The sequence below is a fragment of the Bos grunniens genome, chromosome 23, assembly GCF_055505025.1.
Source record: "Bos grunniens cultivar Pamir isolate PY7600 chromosome 23, Bosgru_T2T1.0, whole genome shotgun sequence".
In the NCBI taxonomy this organism is placed as follows: domain Eukaryota; kingdom Metazoa; phylum Chordata; class Mammalia; order Artiodactyla; family Bovidae; genus Bos; species Bos grunniens.
The window spans coordinates 44273399-44293515 of NC_141187.1; the positions used below are offsets into that span (position 1 = coordinate 44273399).

At 47.1% G+C, this 20117-nt stretch overlaps 1 protein-coding gene across 2 annotated transcripts; it reads right to left on the minus strand.

Annotated features, from left to right (window-relative positions):
* Positions 1-272: 272 nt before the first annotated feature.
* On the minus strand, positions 273-19837 carry CD83 (CD83 molecule). Of its 2 annotated transcripts, none has more exons than XM_086370238.1 (5): positions 19790-19837; positions 19582-19697; positions 6256-6466; positions 3365-3471; positions 273-1439 (listed from the first exon to the last, which is right to left on the minus strand). In XM_086370238.1, exons 1-5 carry the CDS (start codon positions 19824-19826, stop codon positions 1314-1316), a joined length of 597 nt encoding a protein of 198 aa, XP_086226364.1. In that variant the 5' UTR covers positions 19827-19837; the 3' UTR covers positions 273-1313. The 2 variants fall into 2 exon arrangements, with proteins under 2 accessions (XP_086226364.1, XP_086226363.1); XM_086370237.1 differs by having other exon boundaries at positions 273-1442.
* Between the last annotated feature and the right edge of the window lie 280 nt (positions 19838-20117).

A 20117-nucleotide genomic window follows, 5' to 3' on the forward strand; every position in this document is an offset into this window, starting at 1 on the left:
TTGCCAGAACATCAATGGAACATTTGAGAACGCCCTTCTCCCCATGGCTGGTGACTCCTGAGTGTCCACGTCTTGGAGTTAACTTTTGGCTGCTGCTTCAAGAACAGACCACTCAACCGGCCTCACTTCCCCAAAGGAATTCATACATAAGATGATGGGAAAGTGTCCCTTCTTGCCTTCTTTGTTTGGGACGATGGAAAACATGAAAAATGAAAAGTATTTTCTCATGCCCAGAACACCACTGGAGTAATGAGGAAAATGACCAAAAGAAGTCTGGAATCTGGATAGTGCTTTATACTCTTTCAAAGCATTTTCACATACATTTTTTTTTTCAGTCAACACATATGACAACCTCTTGGTTTACAACAGAAAAAGCAGAAACCATGGGATCTTGTCCAGAATCAGACAGCTAGGAAGGGGGACAGCTGGCCCCAGCACCCAGGTTGCACGATTGCTCCAGCATTTTCTCTCAGGTCCCTACATGGCTCTCTCCCCTACTGCTGCAGTCTCTGACTTCTTCTCACCCTCCATAAGCACGTTGCTTGTCAGTTACAATGACATTGAACTGAAGATACGGATTTCAAAAAGAGAAACACCACAAATCCTTTTTTTGACAAGAATACACAGATGAATTAATAAAAATAAATGTGGCACTCTCTGCTCTTGCCTCTTTATGGATGTCTTTCCCAGATTCAAAAGGCCCAGTTGGGGGCAGTTCACTGACCTGCTATTTCTATGTACACATCCTACCCCTTGGTAATGGAAGGGCCTTCACGGCGGGAAATTAGTTGCTAAATATTTCCCCCTGTCTCACAGCTTGGCCTGTCGATTTCTCCCAGACACAAAACATCTGGGCTCAGACAAGAAAACACAGCACATTCAGAGATGTGCTCCAGATGTGGAAGAGGACAGCTGTCCTCAAGAGTCTACACAGGACCAGTTCCGGGCACTCGGATTTCCCAAGGTCCTTTTCCAACTGCATCTCACCACAGCTTTTCTAGGACTGGAAAAAATAAAAAATACCCCCGTCCAAGAGGTTGACCAGATAGCTGAATAAAACGCTAAGCAGGTCATGAAGCAGCAACACTGTAAAGCACCCTGCAGGCGGCTCCATGCGTGGTGGTCACATCAGAATTCTCAAAGCCCTGCTCACGGACAGTGGGGTGGGATCCACTCTGGTATGCTTCGGTCAAGCAAAGGGCTTCACAGGAAGGATGTTGTCTTCACGTGGGGCTCATGCTTCTCCTGTCCCGGGTGACATGGATGCACACCACGGAGCCTTCGGCCTCAGAAAAAAGGTGCAGAAACCCTGCTCACACCAGTTCTGTCTTGTGAAGAGTCACTGGTTCCAGATGCTTATTTGGAGAGGTGACTGGGAGGAAAGCATGTTCCAGGACAGGTTTAGAAAAGTCTGGAAATATACTCTGCTGTCGTGCAAACTTCTGAAAAATAAAGTCAAATAAAAGAGATATGTTGAGAAGTAAATAATTGGAAAAATGCATCACCTTGATTTAAACTTCATTCACTAGGAGCTGGCTGGGCAGCTCATCTGGGAGCCCGCTTGAGGCAGGCTACCTCACTCACTCTATGGTGGGCTGGCATTGTTTCACTGGTATCTCTGAACCTCAACAAGGAGTCACAGACTGCGGCCATTTCCAGACCCTACCATTAGGATTTCCTGCATGGAAAGTCAGTGCCTGTAGAAACGGGCATTTGCCAACAGAACACTAAAGTCACTCGTTTTTAAAATTTACCACCAGGTCATTCTAATTATGGGCTTTCCTGGTGGCTCCATGGTAAAGAATCTGCCTGCCAACGCAGGAGACCCAAGTTCGATCCCTGTGTTGGGAAGATCCCCTGGAGAAGGAAAATAGCAACCCACTCCAGTATTCTAGCCTGGGAAATCCCATGGACAGAGGAACCTGGTGGGTTACAGTCCATGGGGTGGCTAAAGAGTTGGACACAACTGAGCAACCAAACAACAATTATCTTCTCACATGCAAATAACTCTCAAGACCAAGCTGTAAGTTTCTTGAAGGAAGGACATAGGTCTTAGCCTTTTTACATCCCCTCAGTGCTTACATAAAGCCCTGTACACGGCACATGCTCACTCATGCTGGATCCATGTCTAAAATAGCAACCAGAGAGATGAGTGTTGGGCCAGAGAGTTCACTAAGTGACCAGAAGGGCCCAGTGAGCAACAAGAACCGGCCCTGGAATAGCTCCAGGGTGACCCATGTCCTGGTCCCCAAATGGACAGTACTTCCTGTTCCTGCTAAGGCATACGAGACTGATCACTTCTTGGTGGGTCAGGACTGGAGCTGGTCCTGCTCCCCAACGACCACTGTCACTCCAGGTGAGCAGTCATGCACGAGGAGGCGTGGGGGGCAGAGAGGAGTCTCAGCTGGAGTCTGCACCCAACAGCTCAAGGGCGTGTCAAGGACACCCACGTTACAGGCCAGCCATCCTCCACCCAGGCCACGCCCTGTGTACCTCTGACTTCTCAAGGTTAATGCTTAAAACGTAGAGGAAGTACCAAAGTTATTAGAGGGAATCTCTAAGACAGCGGTCCCCAACCTTTTTGGCACCAGGGACCGTGGACCAGAGGTGGTGGGGTGAGGGGGATGGTTTGGGGATGATTCAAGAGCATTACATTTTTCGTGCACTTTAATCTGCTGCCACCCCTGACTGAACAAGAGCTACCAATCCGTGGCCTGGAGGCTGGGGACCCCTGCTCTAAGAGAAAAGAGTTCAAGGGCAGATGAAGGAGACAAATCTACTACTGGAGTGGACAGGCTTGCTCATCCACCTATGGGAAGAAGAGCACCTCTCCCGGTATTGGACGGGCAAGGTCCCACTTTCTTCCAGCATATCTATAAGCCCTGTTGGTGCTTTTTAAAAGACTTTTTTCTTGATGTGGACCATTTTAAGTTTTTATTGAATTTGTTACAATACTTCTGCTGTTTATTTTTTGTTTGTTTGGCCCTAAGGCACATGGAATCTCAGTTCCCTGACTAGGGATCGAACTCGCACCCCAAGCACTAGAAGGTGAAGTCTTGACCACTGAACGGTGAGGGATGTCCCGGCCTGCTGGTGCCCTAAGAGGGTCCTTTCACCTTTCACAAACTTTCTTCACCTCCTGATTCACTTTCTCCACGCATGGCTCTATGCAGAACCACCAGATGGAGAACAAGCTGGGAGCCTCCCGTAGAGAGTCTCACTGTCTGGGGACCTCAGTAAGGCCAGGGTTCTGAGAACAGGTCCCTTGCTATTATTAAATGATTCGCACCATCTACAAAACACATTAAGATTGATGCCCCAGGTGATCTTTTAATAATGAGAGATGTTTGCAAAAGATACTTACGCAAGTGAAAATGATGAGTGTTACATAGAAAATAACCAGAGCCAACAGCAGGACAATCTCAGCTCTGTAGTTCTTAAAAGTCTCTCCTCTGTGTCCCTTAGAGCATCCTGCAAAAAGAAATAAGTAATATATGAAGCCACCGAACGGACTCGTCTACCAAGGTGAAAAACCAAGCATGCTTTGTTCTGGCTTTCTGAAGTCCTCCTTGTCGCCCCTCCTACCCTCGAGTCTGTCCCACAGGCAAGGACACAAGTTATACTGGCAGGGACACCGGACCTTGTGCTTACTCTGTGCCCGGCTGCGTGCAAAGGGGTCGACAGCCAGCATCTCACTGAACCTTCAGGGGCAAGGCTGAGTGTCCCCCGTTTGCAGAAGAAGGAACCAGGGCTCAGAGAGGCTGAGGTTCTAAGGCAGGTGGCAGAGCTGCCCTCCTATTATGGAACAAGTTGGTGCTGATCCATCTTTGTAGGATCGTTAAAGCCCCTCCACCTTGAAAGCCTGGGGTTGACTATACTCACTAACTACGGTACAAGTGGTAAGAACCGCCTGCCAATGCAGGAGACACAGGAGACTCGGGCTCTATCCCGAGGTTGGGAGGAGCGGCTGGAGGAGGAAATGGCAGCCCACTCCAGTATCCCTGCCAGGAAAACCCCATGGATGGAGGAGCTTAGAGGGCCACAGTCCATATGGTTGCCAAGAGTCGAAGGCAACTGAGCACAACAATCAACAATATATGCTATTATATAGAAAACAGGTCACTAACAAGGACCTGGTTTACAGCACGGGCAACTCGACTCAATACTCTGTAAGGGCCTAAATGAGAAAAGAATCTAAAAACAGTGAATATATGTATATGTATAATGATTTACTCTGCTGTACAGCTGAAACTAACACAACATTGTAAATCAACTATATCCCTCTAAAAAATTTGTTTTTTGAATTTTAAACAAAGCCGCTCCACCAAAGCCGAGAGCAAAAGGGGGCTGTTAAAGGCTGTGGTCTCAGTGCTGGGCAGCGGGGCGGGGGTGGGGCAAGTCCAGGAGGAGGGACGCCTTCAGCCCAGGAGCAGACTGGGCGGAGACAGGCTCTCTCGATGGGGAACAGCATCCAGCATGCTGTTTCGAGCAGCGAGGTTGCCCCTGGAGTCAGCTTGAGGGCTGGAGCAGGAGCAGGTGGACTCCAGGTGACTGGAGGGTTCCACCCCCAGGGTCACAGGGGGCCCTCCAGAGAACTGTGACCCCTGAAACTGGATTCAAACATTGTGCAGTGGTCTGGGGATGGATGTTCAGAGGTCTGCGACCCCAGAAGACAAGACCTGAGAGCCATTGTCCTGACAGTTCTAACATTTATTGAGCACTCGGTCACCCCCGGGCAGTGCACCGAGCATTTCCGTGCAATACCTCGTTCAATCGTCACCACAAGCCTGTGTCATGGATGATGTTATCCCCATTTTGAAGATGAGAAAAGCAAGGCTTAGACTCAATCAGAGGTTTGCCCAAGGTCACACGTTAATGAGCAGCTGAGCTCATATTGGAACCAGATCCAAGTGGCTCTAGCCTGACCACTTAATTTGGCGACCGCAACGCCTCTGCAGAGGACAGGAAAGCAAGTCAGCTGTTCTCTGCTCCTTTGCTCCCCGCTCCCCATGGCACACACCCGCCCTCTCTGCTCTTCCTCCCGGATCGCTCCATTTCTCATTCACGTGAATGATACTCCGGGCTGACTGCAGGAGGCAGCAGGGAACAAAGCAGAGACTATATCAGGGCAGGCGTAAGTGCCACGAATGCAAACGCAGTGGAGTATAGGCCTGGACACTGAGAAGCATATAGGGTGTGTGTGTGTTGGTGCGAGATAGTGAACCAAGTCCAAATACTGAGGAACTTCCTTGGTGGCCCAATGTTTAAGACTTCCCTTCCAATGTGGGGGGTGACGGTTCCATCCCTGATTGGGGAGCTGAGATCCCACATGCCTTGTGGCCAAAAACACAAAACATAAAACAGAAACAATACTGTGGCACATTCAATAAAGACTGAAAATGGATCATGCCAAGAAAACTTTAAAAAATCCAAACACTGGCCCCTAACCAGTGCTTGCCCTCTCATGAGTGTGGGAATACGATCTTGAGTCAGATTCCTTTAAGCTTCTCCGTGGAAGGAGACAATAGCTGCTACACAAAGTCAGGGTCTCTGTAACGACATGTTTGTCATTTCAAGCCTCAGCCACTAACAAGAGTTGGGCCAAAGTCAGATGCAAGGCATATTTTAAACTACATCAAGAAAAATTACAGAAAAAAGTCCAAGGAGATAATCCTTATCTTGACACTTGAGTCCTGGTCTTACTGCACAGAGTAAAAATGTGCCTTCTACTTGGGAAGCCTCTTGCTGGACGCTTTTTCTTTGGCCTGAGTGGAGGGATTAGGACATCCAATTGCTGTAAAGTGGGAAAGAAATGCTGTTCTCATGTTGAAAAAGGCGGAAACATGTAGCAGCTCTCTTAGGCCAGATTAGAGAGCCCCCAGTGAGCAGAATATTGCACAGCTATCTGATAAATTCCAAACTACCCAGTTTCTCTGTCTTCCAAAAACTAGACTTGGAAACTTTCTATTGGCTCCAAAGGACTCTTATATGAATAAACAACAGTCAGATTTAGTTGCTTGACTCCATTTGGCATCCACCCCAATCAAACTGGGGTAGATCCCTTAAAGAACAAAACGGAAAAAGCAAAAAGAAGGCAGAGAAAGTTACGCTACCCTTGCAGCAGAATTTAGCTTTCAGCCGCAGATGTGATCCACAGCTTCTGAATTAAACTCGGATTGAGCGGATCAAGGTCGGGACTTACAGAAAGTGCTCTGTGCGCTGCAGGAAGAAAACAGGTGTTGCAGACCACCTCACCTGTCACTTTGAGGATCACGGTGCCAGTCAGGTTTCTCTGCCCTTCCTGACCCACCAGAGTGCACCTGTAGGTCCCGGAGTTGCAGCTCGTAGTGTTTTGGATCCTCAGGGAGTACAGCCTTTCCCTGGGGGCCTCTGAAGAGTTCCTCTGCTGAGGGGATTGCAGGTCTTCCTGGGTCACCTCCACCCTTTCTGCACCTCCGTCTGTGAGCTGTTAAGAAAGAATCACATACAGACTCAGGGACCGAGAGTATATAAACTCGTGGTTGCCAAGGGGGACGGCGTAGGGAGCGGTGGACTGGGTGCTTGGGATTAGCAGATGCAAACTTTACCCAGAGAATGAATAAGTAAGAAGGTCCTACCGTATAGCACAGGGAATTATATTCAATATCCTGAGACAAACCATCTTGGAAAAGAATACGGAAAAGAACGTATACACACATAACTGACTCACTTTGTTCTACAGCAGAAACGAACGCAACACTGCAAATCAACTTTACTTCAATAAAATAAATTTAAAAAGCAAGAATCAGATTTGCTTCATGCTCTACTGTCAGAGCCCACAAGCCCTTGGGTCTCTGAGACGTCAAGATTCTACCTCTTGCTTTCATAAAATCTATCCTCAGCTGGCTGTTTTAAAAGAAGATACTGTGAGTATGTGTGATGTTTGCAGGGGGGAGGAGAGAATCTAAGAGGATTCTTTAAGGTTCCATCTCTTTTTGGAATAAGATCAGGACTGCATTTTATGATTCTCTGTATCCCAACTTCCACTCTACGTGAAGCAGTGTTCCTGTTGACCATAACCTTGCGTCATTAATGATTACGTGATGAAGTGCATGAATCAGGCTGAATCACATTCTCTTGCCGGTTGTTGTCTATTCAATGTTCTCTTCTTTTCTTCAGATACCAACTCATCCAGTGACTGACTCTTATTTTTGTAGCTCAGGGTTTTATTTAGAAAATGTTCCTAAATCTGTTAAGGTCATTGCCAGACAACTTGACAAAAAAACACAGAGATTCAGATGAGCAAAGCCTCCCGTGAAGAGTCATCCTGTTCTTCAGAGACTGCGCACATGTGGGCTCAGCCATGACCCTGCAGGATGTACCACACTCAGCCCTCTGCTGCAGCAGGAAGGCAGCTGATAACAGCACCTCGTGGAAACTCTCTGTGTCAGGCCACTTGGCAGTCGCACCAAGACACACGTGGAAGGGCGTGTGTGCGTGCTAAATTGCTTCAGTCGTGTCCGACTCTTTGCGGCCCCATGGACTGTAGCCCACCAGGCTCCTCTGTCCATGGAATCCTCCAGGCAAGAATACTGGAGTGGGTTGCCATGCCCTCCTCCAGGGGACCTTCCCAACCCAGTGATCGAACCAGTGTCTCCTTGGCTCCTGCACTGCAGGCAGATTCTTTACTGCTGAGCCATCAGGGAAGTCCCCATGGAACGGCAGTTATGACTTAAATCACTGAAGTCAGGATGGATCAGCCCGACAGGAGTAGATGCCAAGTTTACCCACACTAACCTGGCTGGTTTTCTTTCCCCGAACAATCTTTGTTATTAAACTGGTGGAGTCTTTCCATCATCTTCTAGTTCCATGATTAAGTACACACCATGTTCACCATCAATTCTCTCTCCCCAGGTATATTTTTAACTGGCCTAGTTAACTTGCTCATTGGTCCTCCACTGAAACGTTTTAAAGCTTCTAAACCTGATTTACATCAACAGGAAAGCCAATCACTGTTTTCAGAGCTCCAGGGCAGCCCTGAGCCTTTGCTGAGTGACTGGGGACCAGCAGGGAGCCTGGGGTCCGGCCGCATTCCTTCCTGGTCCCTGGAGTGGTGCCCACACCAGAGGGCCCCTTAGGAAAAGACACCACTGCTCTCTCTGGCTCCACCTGCCACTGTTTGATCTCCTACAGGGAGCATCTCCTGTAGGAAGCACCGTACAACTCCTCTCCTAGTTTCAATAGGCAATCAGCACAGGGAAATAAATGACCAAGGAATGCGGGGAACAGAGGCAGAGGCAGCTCAAGACAGGAGACACACACGTGTGTGCACACACACCCCCTCCTTGGTTTCTGCTTCAGGTATTAGGTCGGGGGATGCACCGTCAGGTCCATGCGAAGCTCGGGTTCCCGCCTCCGCGGCCCCAGCTCCAGCGAGCACGCCTGTGGAGTGGCCTGCAGAGACATCTGGTGGTAGATTTATCGCTCCTGCAAGAATCCCCGCTTCATTCACTCCCAGCACCGGGCTGAGACTAACAGCTTCTCTCAGGCCGAGTCTCTGAACATCAATCCCAATTCTTGAAAGTTCTGCTGTGTTGAAAAGTTCCTTCCTAAATAATCAAGGATCTACAGACTGGGGCATTTAGGTGTTCAAAGAGAAAGCAAGAAAACAAAAGAAGGAGTTGTGGTCAAGGAACTGTAGGCATCCAACTGATTCTAGAACACGTCTAAGTTAGCCCAGTTCTCTTTACAGGCATGATGAAACCAGTAAGTGTAGCCTTATCACGTACCTGCACCTCTCCCCTCACCCACTGCTTGACGAAGAGCTCCCCTGGACCACAGCTTTTGGTGGGTCAGCTGCCCAGGACCATCCAGGGTCAATTGCTTCCAAGACTCCCCACCCCCACCTCCACCTCAAAGGCCAGTTTGAACCAATTAACTCACTCAGCTTAATCTCTGCAGTCCCCGTGATGCTGTCTCATCCTGCTTTGCTTTTCTGAATTAACCTCCAAATGGGTTCAACTCAGATTTCTTTCTAACAGCACAAAAAGTGAACGTGTTAGTCGCTCAGTCATGTCTGACTCTTTGCAGCCCCATGAACTGCAGCCCCCAGGCTCCTCTGTCTGTGGGATTCTCCAGGCAAGACTACTAGAGCAGGTTGCCATTCTCTTCTCCAGGGGACCTTCCCAACCCAGGGATCAAGCCCTGGTCTCCTGCATTGCTGGTGGAGTCTTTATAATCTGAGCCACCAGGGAAGCCCCTCTTTCTAACCAATATCACTGGAACTCAGTTTTGCTAGAAATCCCTGTATTCGAAAAGATGTGACCTCGGCTGCAACAGTCATTTTGAGATTATCTACCTCTGGTTTTCTCCATCAGGGGATCTTCTCTCCTATCCAGTGACCCCTCCCTCAACTCAGAAAGGCCTGTCTGAAAGTCAAGATCAAAACTGAGAGCCCCTCTGAAAGCTGGTAGAAATATAAACTATTGTGCTTTATTTACATGAAGATGGGCCCCTCATCACGATGGCTGCTGGGAACTGCTGAATCGAGTGTGCGGTGGGGATCAGAACTGACTGGCAGTGGCTTGCTGTCTACTTGCAGAAGAAAATTCATTTTTAAAAAATCAGCAGTAATAACAAAACAGTAGTTTAAGTGATGGTCAGATTTCCACAGGTGTCTGGCAAAACCTCCGGAGAGGTTATTTTCAAATGGCAAAGCAAAGGCAGGGTGAGGTCATGAATGAAAGAAGGAGAGGAAAGTCAAAGAATCCCAAAGCGGCCTTCAGAATCCTGATTTACTGAACAGCAGCAGCCCTCAGTGAGATCAGGCAACAATATCTTAACTTTCACAGGGTCATCTTTCAATGACCCCTTCCTGGGTCTTCTTGAAAGACCCAGAGAACTGAGAGAAGTACTGGCTGATAACCTGAGTCCTCCTGCCAAAGTAATGAACACTTCTCTGTGCCTGATAACTCAATGTAACAAAAGGACGCTTCTGTAAATTCACGCAGTGCACCTGGAAATTGTTCAGAGCCCTCCCTTAGCTTCAAGCTGTAGGTACACACGTTGCCTGTGCTACTCGCCCTGCCTTTTGTGTACTGCTGCAAAAATTTAGTTGTAGTTTTCACATTAATGTCACATGCTTATGATGGAAGTGAGGCGCTAGCAGTCCCAAGAGACTGCACGCAAAAGAGACTTCACGCAAAAGATCAAATCCTCGGCTTCAGCACAGCGGCCAAGCAGCCGTCACACTGCGGTATAGGGTGACTTAGCCCTGGCTGAAGCAGCACCGTTCAAGAATCAGAGGAATTTCAGGGGGAGGAACATGGAATTACAGCAAATGGGCCATCCTCAACTTCGCCTGGTTTTATGAGTTCTTATAAACACTTGAGCTGGCTCAAAACCAACCACTGGCAAGAACAACTCCCAGCATTCCAAATCCCAAAGTGTTTCATTGCCTCTCTGCAGAAGCGTTTTAGGAAATAATAATTTATAACAAAAGGAACCCTCAGATTCATTCACAGCCAGGCATAATTGATGGGGACTATTCAGCGCACACTCTGCGAGGGCTGGACCACAGCACGAAGTGGGCAAATTAATTCCTCAAAACATTCACCCCAATTATGTTTTTAAAACCCAAATTCCGTGCATTAACTCTTATGCTGACAAATTCCTTCCAACTGAAACAGCGAAGGGTGAAATATAAGACATCCCATTTTCAGAAGGCCTATAGACCTTTGACTTATCTCAAGGCCTCCAATTTGACTAAATAATTTAAACACCATATTCATTCTCTAAGAAGGAGACCTAAGCCTTAAATTAAAATAAACTCTCTTTAATTTGCTGAATACTTTGCCAACAAAGGTCCATCTAGTCAAGGCTATGGTTTTTCCAATGGTCATGTATGGATGTCAGAGTTGGACTGTGAATAAAGCTGAGCACAGAAGAATTGATGCTTTTGAACTGTGGTGTTGGAGAAGCCTCTTGAGAGTCCCTTGGACTGCAAGGAGGTCCAACCAGTCCATCCTAAAGGAGATCAGTCCTGGGTGTTCATTGGAAGGATTGATGCTAAAGCTGAAACTCCAATACTTTGGCCACCTCATGCAAAGAGCTGACTCATTGGAAAAGACCCTGATGCTGGGAGGGATTGGGGGCAGGAGAAGGGGACGACAGAAGATGTGATGATTGGATGGCATCACCGACTTGATGGACATGAGTTTGAGTAGACTCTTGGAGTTGGTGATGGACAGGGAGGCCTGGTGTGCTGTGATTCATGGAGTCGCAAAGAGTCGGACACGACTGAGGGACTGAACTGAAATGAACTGAAGTCAAACAAATACAAGTAATAATTTTAAAGGCATGTGAATTAAGTTTTTTTTAAAACTGGTGTATAAATTTGAACTAGAGAGAAACAAATCAAGTAAATATCTAAATATGGCTGAAACAGAATCAATATTTCAGTCAAAATCCTTACTGTGAGAAGTTCTTTAGAAGTTTACATAATTTTACCCAAATATATGCTAACTTCATAGATTACCATAGATTACCTAGATTACCATATACCATATTTGTTCCATTCCTACAGCAAAGAATTTTGATTTGACAACCTTGAAATCTGAATTTATCACATATATGATGTGTTTGGAATGTGATAGGAAAGTAAAAGAAAAGGAAGACATTTTTTGAGGGGAAAATATGTGTGCACACATATATGCATATAAATATTTAATCCAACAATTTAATTAAACATATTTAAAGGAATGGACATTAAGTACTTAAAGGTGGTATTAAATTAATCTGATATATTCCAATCACATTGAACAGCTTTTTTTTTATTGCATTTCCCATGCACTAACATTCATGTACCTTGGTTTCTAACTCAATTAAAGTGCCAATATAATCCCCATTCATCATAAAAACAGCTCTTTATAACGTGCAAAATAGTTTGGCTCAGAGGTTGATGTCATAATGAGGGTAGAATGTATGAGCATTAACATCGTTTTTTTCTAAGTGTAGTTTTATTGGAAAAATGATTTTCCACTTTGAAATTTACTGGGTCTAACAGACAGATTGGATTTATGGCTGTTAACAGAGCCATGAATATGGCAGAGGCAACATAATGAAGAGCTTTGGACTTGGGCAGATGTGGAAACAAACCCCACGGCTAGCTCTGCTCTTGGCGAAAGGGACTGAAGAGCTCTCAGGCTTCATTTGCTCCCCTGAGATGGGGGAAGGGTAATTAACATCTCCCAAAGTTGGTGTGAAGACACCAATGATGACGTAGGTGGATCATGGAGCATAATGTCAATCACACCTAAAAATGTTACCACTCTTTTTTTTTCACAGCTAAGGTTTCCTTCAGCATTCTAAATACTTTCCTGAACTTAGGAAATATTCAAAAACACATTATTTACTGAATGAATGAGTAAATTTTAAAAACAATGAGTAAGTCGATCCAGAATCAGAGGGCCTGAGGTCAAGCCCAGGCTGCTTAATCAGATAACTGGGTCATTGCTGGGAAATCCCTTCACCTCTGACTCCCATTTTCCTCACCTGTAACTACCTACTTCCCTCTGGGTTATTTTAAGGATTGAATGAGAAAACATATAATAGTGCTTCTAGGTGGTAATGTTGGATATAGCAACTGGGGTTGTATCCCATAGCTTTCTATCTCCACCCACCCATTCAGTCATTTCTTCCTGCTGATCCTTCCCGTCTCCTCTCTGGCAAAGCTGTTCTAGAAGTCTCAATCTCTGCTCTAGAAACAAGTTATTTTTCTATCCACAAGGTCTCCAAAATAGCCAGAATATTCTGAATTTACTATGGCATCATTGTAATTGGCAAACCCCTCTGGAACTAGGATTTGAAGAGAAGGTTAGGTTACTCACTGTTCATGCCAATCATCCTTCTCCCAAGAGGTTCTTAGGGATCCTGCTGGACCTTGGAGGGGCATTCCTGAATTCTGAATCCTATGAATTCATATTCTTCAAGGGTGCTACCTCTCATTCTAGAAAAGGCACACTGGACACAAGCCTGGCCTCTGTGACCAGAGAGACTGGTTCTGATGAGTCCATGAGCCACTTGAGCATAATCAGACATTTGTTGAGATGGAAGAGGCGCAATCTTTTCCTTGGCACTTGACCTTGGGAGGACAGACAGGTCGGCAGTTATCGGTGACTATCTCACTGCCTCATGGAGGCTGACAATAAAACCAACACAAAGGAAGGGCAAGTTGAGAGACGGAAAGTCACCAAGCCCTGTGGACAGTCACGAGCCTCCACATCTAGCCTCAGTCCAAACTGGGTGGCTTAAAGCAGCAGAAATGTATTCTCTCACGGTTCTGGAGGCCGTTAAATGCAGCATCAAGGTGCTGGTGGGGCCACGCGCTCTCTGAAGGGAAGAATCTGTTTCATGTCTCGCTCCCAGCTTCGGTGTTGCTGGAAACTGGCATTCTTTGATCTGTAAACACATCACTCCAGTCTCTGCCTCCATCTTCCTGTGGGGTTCTCCCTTTGTGTCTGTGTCTGTCTCTGTTTTCTTTTAATGACACCAGCCATTGGATTCAGGGCCCACCCTGATCAAGCATGACCTCATTTTAACTTGGTTACCTCTCCAAAGACCTTATTTCCAAATAAGGTTCCACTCACAAACACCAGGGATTAGGACTGACACATGTCATTTTGTGGGACACTAACCCACAACATCAACCGTAACTGAAGTATGAACTACATTTTCATTTAAAAAAACTGTTTCAACTATAGAAGCCGATATATTCCCTTTTCTTGAAGCCAGTTTTGAAGGATTACAAGCCTTCACAACAAAGATTGCTAATGGATAGGTGCACCTTGCCCTGCTCCTAAAATAAACGCGGCACATAAGGGAGAACCTCACACGGCTCCAACCTCAAGGCCAGTGCTGTTTTGTCACTTGGGCTCACATGGCTCCCACTCCTCAGGGGAAGAGACACCAGGGTCTGACTGGACTCAGAACCTCTGTTCTCTAGAACTGACCCAGTGAGTCTGGTCATAAGTGAATATGAATTGCCCACAGCAACGAGCGTCTGTCTTTTCCCTTTGGCTTTCCCCACCGGGACCAATAATCCTAGACAACTACCTGTTCTGGGATCTGTCTTCTCTTAGACAATTGAGACAAGAACATGCGTAGATTAACTGGTGCTCCACAAAAATATCAAGTGATATTCACAAGCCTTGGGCTCTTACATCTGTACCAAAAATACACAACACACAGAGAAATTTTACCCAGGTATACCTCAGTGCAAAAACAAAGTCAAAAATGTGCTTCAGGGTGGAAAGAGTCTTAGGGAAGTACTTTAATTCAGCTCTGGTTTGAGCTAAGGACTCTTGGTAGAAATTTGGGGGTTATCCCAAGGGTTTCCAGAAAGGGCTTACGGAGAACAGTTGTATTAATAGAAGGAGGAAGCCCCCTTTTAAGGTAATGAATCTCTTTTTAGTCCTGCCCTACATAAAACCTTCCCTTATGTCACTGAGACCTTCTCCTAACTTCCTCTTCTTTGTGAAGTGACAAACCCATATACAGAACTAAGATAATCAGTCGCCATGTGATTCGGGTTCCCCCTTTTATTTATGGAAAACGAGTGTTTGCAGTTTTTAGTATTTCACTCTCAGCTGCCTTTTCCCTCCCACCCCTCTTCCAAGCTGAAAGATTTTTAGCAACACTTCTCATCATGGTCCAAAAATCTCAGTGCCCCATCACTTTCATCTAGCTGGGATTTCTTCCACAGCCTGGCTCACTGGTCCCTAGATCCACATGGACAAAAGGACTGATGACCAAGAGAGAAAGGGGAGGCAAACCCCAGGCCCGCGTTGCAGGCTCACAGTTAACCCACCGGCAGCTTCACTGCAGCGCAAGACTGAAGCCTGCCTCTGACACTCATTTGCTAGGATGAATTATATTCTACCTCTCACCATAAGAAATACGATTTTCTTCTGACATATTTTCCATTATGTTGTCCTCTTTGCTTAAAAACTGTCAAAGGCTCCTTGATGCCAAATGGACCAATTTCTAGCCCATATGATTCAGCATTCAGGGGTCTTCACCCTCCGTTCCCAGCCTGTTGGTGGTACTACCTGTTGGTCCTCTGTGGTATAATCCTCCCTTCCAGATTAGTAGTTACCCATCAGCTCCCCAAACAACACCTGTGCGTTCTTGTGTCCAGGCCTCTGTCCTCTGGCCAATGTTCTGGATTGGTCTTAGGACAGCCACTGCCAGGCCCAGGACCTGGCACACACTTGGGACATAGAAATATTAACTAAATGATGAAAATGTAAATATGACAGACATCTGAAAACTAACTTTATGCCTTTCATAGTCTGACCTAAAGGTTATTCAATCAGGTCAAGTAATACCGGTCCCAATGGGGATGATACAACTTTTCTTTGACGCTCACACAGGCCTTGTTTTTTACATTGCAGTGTTTCGGTGCTTCTGTATTTAATATATAAATGTTTCCTTCTTCTCCTAAAACATCTCAAATCTTATCTTAAAGCAGACAGCATTCTAGAATCAGGTAAGTGCGGTGAGCGGCATGCATTGTCTCTGCGTGGGGCCGTCAGAGTTGGTAGCTGTACGCTGCTACCTGCCCGGGCCGTTCATCAAGCCTAGACCCTCTGTGGGCTCCTCCTTAGCGCCTCCTTGCTTTATGGTTCATTATCACACAAGATGCTATAGAGACAGAAAATAGGAGACTGGCGTTGCCCACGGCGGACGGCTCTTAACAAACACATCAAGGACGAGTAAGAGCCATGGAGCGACTATCCTGGAACTTTCCAAGGGGCCACATACAAGCCATCAACCTGCTCTCCTTTAGTCCCCAGGAGAGCCCCTGACTTGCCACAGCTGCAGCTCTTCTAAATATGATAAAGTTCAAGTCTGCTCTAGCCTCTGAAATCATGGTCTCACTTCCCCTTTATCCCTTCCCTTGGAAATCATCTAAAAAGGGCACTTGTCTTGTGACGCAGGTCTGTCCTCTCCTCCGCAGTGTCACTCAGAGATGAAACCTGAGTTTCATCTCAGAGATCCTCTTTCGATATGTATCCACACAGGCTGTGGGGGCTCCCAGAACCATAGGAGATGGAGATGTGTTTCCCTCGTGAGTAACCACTCATCATTAGCAGTGGCCAACCCCACCCACGCCCAGACGCTCCGTGCACCAGCGCCATCCTGCCCCTCCGGACCTACTGCAGCCTCGTGAAAGACAGCATGGACCAGGCCACCCCACGAGAAGCACAGACTGGCCCCTGAACGGATGGTCTTCCTCCTGGCAGACACGGAATTGTGCTATGATCTTCTTGTGCTAGAAATCTAATCGGAGGTCACAGCCGTTGGTAGAAGAGGGCTGGCCCAAGGCCTATGTGCCTTATAATATCTCAAAACATCTCCTCCCAACAACCACAATCTATTCACGATCTTAACAGCTACGCTGGATGCATATACTGCATTTTCTATTTCTTTTCAATCATTCACTCTGCTTTAAAGGGTACAATACAGGAAGGGAGGAGAGGAGGTCCCATTCTTGGATCCCAGTTGGGAAGAGAAAGAAAACTTGTGCTAACTGGAATGGGGCTACCAGTGCCCACTCTTGGCTCCACCTTTGACCCCATGCCCCGTGCAAGTGTAGATTGCATTCCTCAACCCCAATCCCCTGTCTTTGTATCTTGGAAACACAGAGAATAAGATGGACATTGTTTCTTCCCAACTCACCCGAATGTTGCAAACACCGTCTGCTTTGAGTCTTTTGGTAAAAGGCACATGATAAGAAACACATGGTTTACATGGGCTCTTTTGTTCATTCCAAGTAATCAGTGCCAACTGGACAGTGGCAGAATGCTCCGGGGTGCCAGGGAACTGAGTGGTAAATGGATTTTTTAATCGTGAGTCATTATAACCGTAATTGTGGGATGCAGAAAACCTGCAAGAATGTGATTCAATCTGGTGGACGGAGAAAACCCACACTGCAAAGGACTCTCTGCTTACTTGTCCAGCACACAGCCCACAACTGTGCAAAGTGGTTTTACCAACTACCCTACTGATGATGCAGTGAGGTTGGCTGTGGTCACCAGACTTAAATTCCCCACTTTATAGCTACCTCTAAAGCTTCAGAGAAACATTTTACAAGAAAGTTGTGGGTGAAAATGACAAGATAATCTTCTGTAAAACAAAGAATTTTGGTATTTCACCACTGGCTTTATTTCCAGAACACTCTATTGGTTTTTGTTGTACAAGCACAATTGATGCAAAAAGTATAATTACTGGGCTGGAAAATAACAAATATCTACAGAATATGCTGAGATCTGTTAAAAAGAGCTTGAAAAACAAAGCATATCGCTTTCAAGGTATCTGATTAGTTTACTGAAATAGCACAGCTCTCCTAACCACCACGACTCCATCAGTTTCTTTCTTAAAAAAATAAATTGGGCATGATTTTTCAGTGACCCTATTCCATGGACCAACAGAAAAAAGACAATGCCAAGAGACTATTGTCTTTTTTCTTAGCAGAGCTTTGAGAGCCCTTCAGGGTAAAGTTTGTAAGAACTGTGTTCAACAAACAAGCACATACATTATAAGGTTACATCACCAGCTGACATCCAAGGAAAAGCCAGAGGTTAATCGCTCTGGTTTACTACATCATTCCAAATGACCTCGTGCAAGAAGATTTAACTTGACAACTGTTTGAACTTTACAGTCTGAAATTTCATCTACTTGTTTCATAAGTACTTTGCAATTACTCCCCTGGGGATATTAATATTGTTTTCCCTTTTTAATCAGTCTGGAAAGGATCATGGTTTCATGTTTTCTCCTCCTTTTAGATAACCAAGTCCCTGCCTGGCTAGCCCAAAGACACTTTCATTTTCTTTAAGGAATTAGGATAGAAAACAGAAATAACAAGACAGACCTCTAAGAACTTAGGCTATGGAGCCAGATTGCTGGATTCAAATCCCAACTCTAGCGTTTAGCCAGCTATGTAATAGTGAGTAGGTTACTTTAGCCCTGAGACTCAGTTTCCTCATCAGCGATAGGCTTTATCTCTTAAGTCCACTGGAACTGCTGATGCATGAAGACATGTACCTCAGAGCTTGCCAGATGGTGACTACCCAAATAATACTGGTTTTCCAATATTTCTGTTTAAATACTATTGTTTTTACAAGGGAACAATTTTGGAATTGCTGTCTTCTCTGATCCCACAGTGACTAAGGTGGAAATGAAGCAGGAATAATAACAAACCTATTTGCATACATAACACAGGGCCCCCGAGCCTCAGCACCATTTCCACCGTGCATAATCACAAAAGGTTGGCCTGAATTCACTGAGCACCTTTGAAATGAACAGGGCAAAGGCTGGGTGCCGTGCAGGAGACACAAAAGCTGTGGCACTGTCCCTAGGGAACTGACAATCCGGTGAGGAGAGAAGACACACACACAAAGAGATAATGGTCCTAGGCTGCCTTGTTAAATGGCTAGATACTTGTGCAGGTTCTCACAGCATCTTTTATGGCGGGCAGAAGAAAACCCAGCGTTTTGTGGAAAACTACAAAGGCACAGAGATTGCCGGCAAGGTAAGATGACCAGGAGTTGGTGATGGACAGGGAGGCCTGGCGTGCTGCGATTCATGGGGTCGCAAAGAGTCGGACGCGACTGAGAGACTGAACTGAACTGAAGATGACCAATCAGCTAACCAAAGCAAGGCTGGGATAGCATAGTCACTGGGCTTCAACCCGAGGTGCCATTGTGGCAATAACCTCATTAAAGGTGGTGAGCAAAAAAATATAAATAAACCGCTGACAGCAAACAGTTGGATTGCTTGGGTTTGCAAGGCCACCACAACCACAATCTTATAAGCTGAAAAGGTTAGAGTTGAGAGGAAACCTTAAAAAAGCGTCAGTCTGACTCAATCCTCTTGTTGTAGGGTAGGTGACACTGCTCTTACACACGAGGACCCTCCAATGCACCATCACACAGAAGCCCTCCTTGCTGGAACTTTCAGAATGCTCAGAGGGAAGAGAAAGGGATGGGGAGGAGGCCAAGGGTTTCCCTGAAAGGGGATGACTGGCAGATAGCTACCATCCAAAAAAAGAGCCTACATCAGCTTCTATCTGGTCATCCTTCCCCTCAAATTGCCCCCTCCCCTCTCCCCAAATGTATGAGCACCGCAGTCACAAAACAGCAGAAATAATAAATCCAGAGACATGCCTCCGGCCAATGTCAAACCTTCACCAGCTGCCTTCTCCCTGGCCTGCTGACCACAACCACAGGTGGCCTCTAGAATTAATCCAAATAAGAGATTTTCTGCTCTCCAAAACGTCTTATCTGGATCATTCTTCTCAGGCCACCTTTAGAGGCAAGAAGATTTGAGGTCCCCAGGGGAACGACATCTATGTCAGCCTGTACCTGGATGCGAATGAGCTTAGTCGCGATGGGAGAGGCGTGTGCGAAGACCCGGTACAGAATGCAGTTATCGGCGATATCCCGGACCCCCAGGCACAGAGGGTCACCGGCCCGAGCGAGGTGGTTCCCCCTCCTGCAATTAAACCACCAAACCCTAACCCGCCAGCCTGGCCGCACTTACCTTGGCCCAGGAGACCGTGTAGGTGACCAGAGGGTCCCAGGGGGCAGTGCAGGGCAAGTCCACATCCTCCGAACAGGCCACCTTCACCTCCTGCGTCGCGGGCGCCAGGCTGCAGGCTGCAAGAGGGAGAGAGAGCTGCGTGAGCAAGCGAGAAAAGAGGGTGTTGCGGGGAGGCGGGAGGGGGGCGCCGGGCGTCCGCAGGCCCTACCGCAGCTCAGGAGCAGGAGCTGGAGCTCGCGTGACATCGCTGAGGACTGCCGGTCTGGGGCCCTGGCGCCGGCTTTTGTACCGGCGATCACCCGGGACTTCCCCGGGCGCCGGTCCCGGGGGGATCCCCGCGGGCGGCGGAAGCGGCGGTGCGCCTCCCCGGCCCCCGCGGCGGCCACCCGGAGAGCCCCGGCCCCGCCCCCGAGTTCGGCCCCGCCCCCGGGCCCGGCCCCGCCCCCCTTGGCCAGGCACTTCCCCGGAGCCCCCAGCCCGCGTTGCTGGTGCTGATGCTGCCCTGGCCTCTACCCTACCGCGGCGACCGCAGTCCC

Bases quoted from the DNA above. Each gene is read 5' to 3' on its own strand.
- CD83 (XM_086370237.1), bottom strand. From the start codon at position 19,826: ATGTCACGCGAGCTCCAGCTCCTGCTCCTGAGCTGCG. The intron at 19,698-19,789 runs GTAGGGCCTGCG...TCCCTCTTGCAG, and splicing joins GCTCCTGCTCCTGAGCTGCG to CCTGCAGCCTGGCGCCCGCG. The intron at 1,443-3,364 runs GTAAGTATCTTT...TTTATTTTTCAG, and splicing joins CACTCATCATTTTCACTTGC to AAGTTTGCACGACAGCAGAG.